Source organism: Microtus oregoni, unplaced genomic scaffold (assembly GCF_018167655.1).
Source record: "Microtus oregoni isolate MIOR12 unplaced genomic scaffold, Mior012 000023F_ref0000262, whole genome shotgun sequence".
Lineage (NCBI taxonomy): Eukaryota > Metazoa > Chordata > Mammalia > Rodentia > Cricetidae > Microtus > Microtus oregoni.
Window position 1 is genome coordinate 35,686,402 of NW_024543082.1, and position 8,348 is coordinate 35,694,749.

The 8,348-nt window shown below is 49.4% G+C and overlaps 1 protein-coding gene across 1 annotated transcript; it reads left to right on the forward strand.

Annotated features, from left to right (window-relative positions):
- The first annotated feature begins 1,792 nt into the window (after positions 1 to 1,792).
- On the forward strand, positions 1,793 to 3,394 carry LOC121461914 (jupiter microtubule associated homolog 2-like). Its single transcript, XM_041673279.1, has one exon. The coding sequence runs from the start codon at positions 1,793 to 1,795 to the stop codon at positions 2,360 to 2,362; it is 570 nt and encodes a 189-aa protein (XP_041529213.1). The 3' UTR covers positions 2,363 to 3,394.
- The last annotated feature ends 4,954 nt before the right edge of the window (positions 3,395 to 8,348 follow it).

Below are 8,348 nucleotides of genomic sequence, written 5' to 3' on the forward strand. Positions count from 1 at the left end.
AACTCCTGCTCCAGCAAATTCTGGAAACCATGACAAGTCTTTAATAAATACTTGCTCATATCATGAGATTTGTTAGGGTCAGAACTAAGGCGCTGACAGCCCTAGCAAGCTAGGCTCAGCCACGCACCCAACTTCAATAGACCAATCAAGGACACGGTTAACAGGAATGAAACTTATTAACATCATGAAGGAAAGAAAGGGGGAATAAAGGAGACAATGTGGCCAGATGGGAAGAGGAACATGCAAAGAAGTCCAACGACCACCCTAAAGCCATCTACTACGCATTGACATGAAGTCTAAGGGACTGGAGAGGTGGCTGGGTGGTTAAGAGGACCCCATTGCAGAGGACCCCTTCACTTCCAGAAGAGCTGATGCCTTCTGTCCTCAGAGGATACCAGGCATGCATGTGCTACACATACATACACAGAGGCAAAACACACATATGAAAGTAAACAAATCTTTAACATAGAGATTGAGGGGTATCCATAACAGAGAAGTCCTGGCCAAAGTGTGATCCGCCCTGTCCCCACCTATCGTTTCGGAGATCTTTTGCAGAGGGGTAACAAGTTGTCACAGCTGGGAGGAATCTCTTCTAGAAAGAAGCTCCTCCTTTGGCTGGCCAGCACCAAGACTCAAAGCTTCCCTTCTCCCATCCTGAGATTCCAGGGAGAAGTTCCAATCTCTTGGGTCTGTTTTCTCAAGTCTGACCGCCAAAGCAAAGGTCAAAGTGTCTTTTTAGTATAGGTTCATTCTCTCCTGGGCCCTTGCGCTTACCCCTCCTCAGGGACAGCACTCACCTTGTTCTTCCAACAAGAAGGACCATAGCCTCCTCACGAGACCCACTCATCAGCATACATTCCCTACCTGGACCACTCCTCCCCTCGAAACCCACAGGACGCACCACCCGACCTCCTTGTTAAGTGCGGTAGTTAGTTTTGAACTTGCCACAACCTAGAACCATCTGAGTCTCAGATGAGAAATTCTCCAAAACTGGTTGGCCTATGCGCATGTCTCTGAGGGATTCTTTTGCTTGCTGATTGATGTAGAAGGAGGCAGTCTACCATGGGTGGCATCATTCCCTAGCAGACGGGGGGGGGGCTAGATGAAGCAAGGGTCCATCCATTGGTCCTCTCCCGAATCGGGACTGTACATGTGGTACCCTAAGCTTCCGCCTTGACTCTTCTCCCCTCTGATGATGGACTGTGACCTGGAACGGTCAGCAGATAACTCCTTCCTCCTCTAAGTTGACTTTGCTCAGAATGTCTCATCACAGCCGCAGAATGAAGCTAGTCCCTTAGACTTCATGTCAATGTGTAGTAGTTGACTTTAGGGTGGTCGTTGGACTTCTTTGCATGTTCCTCTTCCCATCTGGCCACACTGTCTCCTTTATTCCCCCTTTCTTTCCTTTATGATGTTAATACGTTTCATTCCTGTTAACCGTGTCCTTGATTGGTCTATTGAAGTTGGGTGCGTGGCTGAGCCTAGCTTGAATACTGGGTCTCTGCCCAAAGAACACCGTACCCACAAGGCCGTCCTCACCACACGATGAAAAACTGCTCCCACTCTCCCATGTTCACCCCCTTTTCCTTCTTTGTTTTTTTTTCTGACTTACTTACTCTGCCTTAAACACACCCTAGTTTTCCTACTGTGTGCTATCACCCATCTCCTCAATGCCTGATACATGGGAGCTTAACAAATATGTATTGGTTATACAGAAAGAGCCGACTGCTTAACTTGGCTGTGGCTGTTGTTTTAAGTTCATTTAACTGAGAGACGCGGAGCGGCGGCCGACATGTTCCAGGGCGCCGACGGCCAGCCGGGCGAGTCGGGCTCCAGAGCCATGAAGCCCCCAGGAGGAGAATCGAGCGATCTTTTTGGAAGTCCAGAAGAAGGTGTTCCTTCAAACAAACCTAATAGGATGGCATCTAATATTTTTGGACCAACTGAAGAACCTAAAAACATACCGAAGCGGACAAATCCTCCAGGGGGCAAAGGAAGTGGTATCTTTGATGCATCGACTCCTGTGCAGACTCGACAGCGACTGAACCCACCTGGCGGGAAGACTAGTGACATATTTGGGTCCCCAGGCACTGCCACTGCACCCCTGGCACACCCAAACAAGCCCAAGGATCATGTTTTGCTATGTGAAGGTAAAGACTCTAAATCAGACCTGAAAGATACAACAAACTCACCCCGAGGAGAGCAGAGCGAGAAGGGAAGCTCAAAAGAAGCAGACCATGCCAAGATACCCGAGCCCACACCTACAGTTGACAGTCATGAGCCCAGACTGGGACCGCGGCCTCGGTCCCACAACAAGGTCCTGAACCCACCAGGAGGCAAATCCAGCATCTCCTTCTATTGAGAGGCTCCTCCTCTGCCTGTACTCAGACCGGAAACTCAGAGATAGGGTATTGAAATGTTAGTGCTTCCTTTAACCCAAATGAGTCGGGGTGGGAAAGGGGTTGTCATGCGTGTGGGGTTGCCTGCTCATAGGCCTGATGCCTTTGGAGGAGCTGCAGAAGGACTGTGCCTTCCAGACTGCCAAGATACACATCTGTGAGGATAAAGTGGGGCGCTCTTAGGCCTCCTCTATAGTTGTTCTGTGTGGAACAGTAAGGTTCTGGGAAGGGTGAAAGAGATGGCACCCGTTAGCAGAAGGCTCATTAGGGTCTGTCTCGTCCTTGTATCAACAGTCTGCTGGCTGTTGGGCATCTAAGAATGGTGGTTTGGCTGGGAAAGAAAGGAAAAAAAAACCAAACTACCTACCCCTCACTGGGATGGAAGAGAAACACATAGACAAAAACTCTTAAAGACAGAGTGAGGTCTACATAGCCTTTCCTTTCAGGGAATGCTTATCACCAAAATGTTTCCACCTCTGAGGTTACCTCTGAGCTCTAGTGTCTCCTTTTCCTTTTGTTCCCTTCAGTACGTCACCCTGTAGTGTTGGAATGTGACTGCTCTTTTTGGTAGCAGTCAACAGAAAATCAAACAGTTATTCTCAGCCTTGTCCTGAGTGGAAGGTTTGGATGCCCTGATCCTCTGAATTGTAGTCTCCTTACTGCACCTAAAACCATGGCCAGGTCTAGGTAGCAGCCTCTCTTCCTTTATGGTTGGTTTGGTTCCTGCCATGCCAGGTTTGCATATGGGTTGTTCCTTTTGTTTCTCTCATCAGCCTTGAGTCTAGCCTTAGTTCCTCACCGTGAGGGCTCTTGCTATCTGTGGTTCTTCCCGTACGTAAGGCCTCAACCTCTGCAGGGTTTTAAAGACTACTCAAATATGTCCAGGTATTGGGTGAATTTTTGATTTTCCCATCTGTTCCTGTAGTTGGGAGGAAGACCTGCTGAAGAATACTGGGTTGGGCGGGTTTCTTTAGCCATCTGCAGAGGTGTTGTTAGGATCACCAGCTTATGAATACCCACGGATTGTGCTTCTAACACCTAGAAAACGTCACTGTGTACACCAAAGCAGAAGAGTGACCTAAGCCACCTTTAGAAAGCTTCAGACTTCTTAACCTTGTTCATGAACAGTGCCCCTCAGGCCTGGATAGTGAGTATTTTGGCAATAAGGTCACAACTGTCATCTAACAGCAGAGATCCTGGCTCCACAGCCATACTGCCTGCTGCCCAGTCTTTCATGTCAGGAACATCTCCGTCCTGTTCCGTCTTTAAGGGCTGTAGCCTTAGTTCCTTGGTTCCCGCTTGTGGTGGGCATCTGTGAAAGGGCTCCTGAGTGGTGCTACAGAGCTTTATAGCAGATGCCAGAAATGTCCACGTCAGAGTTTGGGGAAGCAGCAGTTCTGCAGTCATGCTCATTGACCTAGATGCTCAAGTGCCTGCAGAAGCCCCTGCCGAGTTCTGCTTCCAGCACCTGGTTCATTGAGGGCTTTGACCATGGCTTTTGTCAACCAAAGAGTTTATACCTTTCAGCTGCCCTGTTTCCTGAAGCCAAGAAACATGTATTACATGTATGTAATTCTGTAACAACTCAAATGGGTTGTGGTTAAGTCATGAGGATGTCATTTGGAATTCAGAGTATTTTTTTCCATTTAAGAAAATGTCATAAATGTTTGCTTCATTTAGCCTAGACTCTGACATTTTTAACTTATAAGGAAATGATACAATGATAGAAACAAACCTTTTGTAACCGCTTTCTTAAGTAGAAAATGATTTGTGAATTCCAAATTGCATTATCAAGAAAAAAATCTGACATCACTGTGCTGGCCCTGCTGCTGGTCCAGCGAGAGAAGAGCTCCAAGACCACTTGCTGGCCTGGATGGCTGAGAGACTATGGGAACCTGAGACAGTGACCCACAGCAGCTGCCTTACTCGACTCCTCTTTCTCTGAAACTGGGCCCAGAGCATGGCCAGTCTGCCGCCCAGGAAGAGGCCCTGCCCAGCTAAATCCAGTGGAATACAGTTCTCACACCTGCATTAGCCTTAACACTTTGTTTAAGTGCATTTGGTGCCAACATTTTTCTAGCACTATGTCAGAGCAAGAAACCTGTCCTTACATCATAATGCTATTTTATAGGAATGTTCTGTTATTTTTATGAGACAAAACTGGGTATAATGGTTGAATTAAACTTAGTAACCACATTAAAAAAAAAGTTCATTTAACTGAAATGGCATCCATTACCCACTGTCTGCGTTGAGTAAAACTCACCCCCACACACACACGTATTTCTCTATACTGCCAAGGAGGGAGTGTCATGTGATTTTTAGTTCCACAGATGACTTTGATTGGCAAATGAAGCAGGAGTGCAAACAATTCTGACCCCATAGAAGTGAAAACCAAGACTCATAGAGAGGTAAGGCTCCCAGCATCCTCACTGGGTCACTGTCAGAACCAGGGTGGCTGAGGGTCTTGCTTCCTGGGTTGGATGTCATTTGCTGCTATGAGGATAACAAAAGGAAGATTGACAAGAGCAAATGTAAGAGATTTATTTCATCAGAGTTTTACAGGACATGCGAAAACAACTTTAGGGGGAAGGGGTTGTTTTGGCTTATAGTTCAGGGGGCAGAGGCCATCGTTCAAGGTAAACATGGCAGTGGCTGATCACACCGCCTCCTACTCAGGAAGCAAAGAGAGAACACCAAGTTATAGCACCTCAAAGTCAGCCCTGCTCAGCTCCCCTCCGGCGAGGCTCCACATCCAAATGGCTGCACAACCTTCCGGAACAACTCTATCAGCTGGGATTACGTGACCAAACTCGAGCATAAGGGGGACATTTCTCACTCAAACCACAACACAAATGAAAAGACAGCCCAGGAAAAACTGCAGTTTTAAGCTTGGTCTTGTCACCCTAGGATGAAACCAACTCAATTAGGAGCAAAGCAAATGTGTATCTGCGGGAGATTAGTGGTCACATCCAGGGAAACATAGATTCAGGCAGTTGTGACAAGTCTCCCCCGCCCACACACACACACATTTATAACTTTGGACCTGAAAGAGGTTGTAATTACATAATTGTTAGGAATTGGGAATGCAGCAGACAAAAGCTAAGGTTTGTAAGAAGGGACTGAGTGCAGGTAACCCCGTGGGAAGGAGGGGTAAACAATCTTCCCAAGCTCAGACGGGCTCCTGAGTAGACAAGCTGGCTGCCCAGGTCACAGCTCTGCTGCGGACCCTCCCAGACTCAGTGACAATGGCTGCCAGCTCCATTTTTAGTTTGCTTTGTTCTCCTCAATAAAGAGCGGACATTCATGTTGAAATACGACTGTGCACGGTGTGAAACCCTACTGAGGATGAACCAAAAGCACAGAAAGTCCTGTCCTGACCCTCCCTGCCGCGTCAAGGAATCATGAGAAACCCTCCGGAATGGGATTTTCGGATCCACTCGCAGAATCCCTAGGTCAGAGAATTTATGGCTAGCTTTTACCAGAGTAGATGGGAGAACGGCCGGATTCATATTTCTAGGTGTTATGGCTGCCTTTGGGGAAGAAACGGGGGTTCTAGTTTCTCTGTTGCCCTCGAAAGCACAGTAGGTTCGTAGCCTGCCGAAGCAGCTGCCTTGGCCCCAGCTTGGAGCTGATACTCTGAGCCTGGCTGGGTCTCCAGCGCGGGGCTTTGGGGTTGTCTGTGACTGTATCTTCCCCTGTGCACCCGTTCTTCCTGAGACGGTTCGCTTTGCTCCAAGGCACAACACCGTGTCTTTCTCTCCCTCCTTGTTTTTCTCTCCCGCCTCCTATATGGATGGCTGTCATTGTCCTCTGTCCTTCCAGCCCCATCCAGAAGAAACCCCTGCTCTTCCCTTTTGGCAGCAGCGCCTAGAACAAGGGTTCCTGCTTTTTGGGTTGTCTCCAGGTTCGAAAGGCAGAAACAGGTCCTGATCCCTTAAAATAATGGGAAAAGTTGACACAATTCACGTGCTTCCTAGGGGTCTAGCACCTCCCTTTCTTCTCAGGGCAGACTCCCAGTCTCCGCCTTACACCCCAGATCCCATTCTCGCTCTGCTTAGGACAAACCAACGCGTTCCTTCTCGGTGGCTCTGGAATTTTCCGTGCCTGTCTAAATCACAACACTGTCTGACTGGGTCAGTCGCTAGTATGGGATTCTTCATTGTTATCGCACATCTTTGCTAATTCGACCCTTCTCTAGACTCCACGATTGTTCCAGGGTGGGTGGATCAAAGAAGATGCCCGATTCTTTATCCCCACCACTTACGCTGAGGTGCCAAGTCCCACCCAGGATTGGGAGATAGAGACAATCTCAAGCAGGATTTATAGCTTAAGTGGAAAAGGTGAGAATCAGAATTTACACAAGGGGAAAGCCACCATCATCCCCCCACCCACCCTGTGTAGCGGGGCACAGCACCCGTGACACACACCACACAAATCTCATGGATTTTTGTGCACATAGTTGTCGCAGACGAAGAAGAGCAGCGCAGTTTGGGTCTAAATCAACCATCAGGCCAGGCTGGGCGGGCGCCGGCAGCTCCTCCAGGGGCTGCGGCGAGTGCTTGGAATTTTCCACCGATGGGCAGACCCGCAGAGCCGCGTCCCATTGGTGGAGCGCGGTGGCGTCGCCGCGTGGGTGCGGAGGTGAGGACGGCCAGCCAGCAGTGCGCAGTGGGCTCCGCAGAGGTTCTGACTGACCGGGTGGGCGGGGTCCGGAGGGGAGGCAGGAGTGGGGTAGCTGATCCCCAGCCCCTGCGTGCTGCTGCCCGACCTGGGGATGGGGAGGTGGGAGTCGGGTAAAGCTGGTCCTCAGCCCCCGCTCACTGCAGCCAGACCCGGGAATGGGGAGGGGGAAGGGAGAGGGCTCCCCTTTGCACAAACCCGGTCCCCCTCCTCCAGCCTGACTCCAGACCCCAGACCCCTGTTCCCTCTTCCTGGCTCTATTTAATGCATTAAGTGCGTTGTCATCAATAGATCCCATTTGGCGGTGTCTTTCACAGACTCAGGGATCAGGCCAGTACCTCTGACGGAATGGGAACCCATTCCTGGTTCATGGAGAAAAGCGGTGAAGGGCGGTGGGGTGCTTCTCTCAAACGAGAGAAATCGCAACACGGACTGTCAAATACGTGCAAGACAGGAGACGCCGCCCTGTCCAATCAGCACGCTCACGCGGGGCGAATTTTAAGGAATTTGTGTGGGAACCTGGCCTGCTACAGCTTTAATGCAGCCTGCTTCATTTCTCCCGAGTTGTTAAATACAACCTAGCGGCTTACCTTTGGCAAACTGGAAATGATTGTTGGGTGAATGAATCAACTCTGTGACAGCTAGGGAAGCCTTGGTTCCTGGGGTGGACTCATTTGTCACGTGACCTTGAACAACTGCAGGTGTCTCTGCACGCTTTGCTTTAAAAACCGAGGCTTAAATGCTGAGCTATACTCTGACCCAATCTCATCCTTCGGTGCCAGAGCTTGGCAGTACGATCTACAGCAGACGGACGGAGTTCGCAACCCAGGCATCCTTGACCACCAGTGGCTGAATAGACTGAGCAGGCTACCACACATTAGGGTATTATTACTCAGCCACCGAAAGAAAAGGCATGCTGACATGCCACACCATGCTGCCCCTGGAAAACTTGCCAGGTGGAAAAGGCAGATGCAGATATAGACCACACAGTGACATATATGTTCGCGCTGAGTGAGTCCACAGAGCCCAGCACAACAGCCCAGGTTGCCGAAGCTGGGTAGGGGGTGCGTTCAACCACCTGATATGATACCTTCAGCGTACATGAGAAAGCTCATGGCGCCCAGCACTATAAATTACTGTTACTGGACTCTATAAAACGTTTTATTTTATGTCAGGTGGATTTCCTCTTAATAACTTGTTTGGTTTTTCTAATTAAATTTTTCCCGTTGTTCGCGTGTGTGACTGCATGTCTGTGTGTAGGCTGGAGGT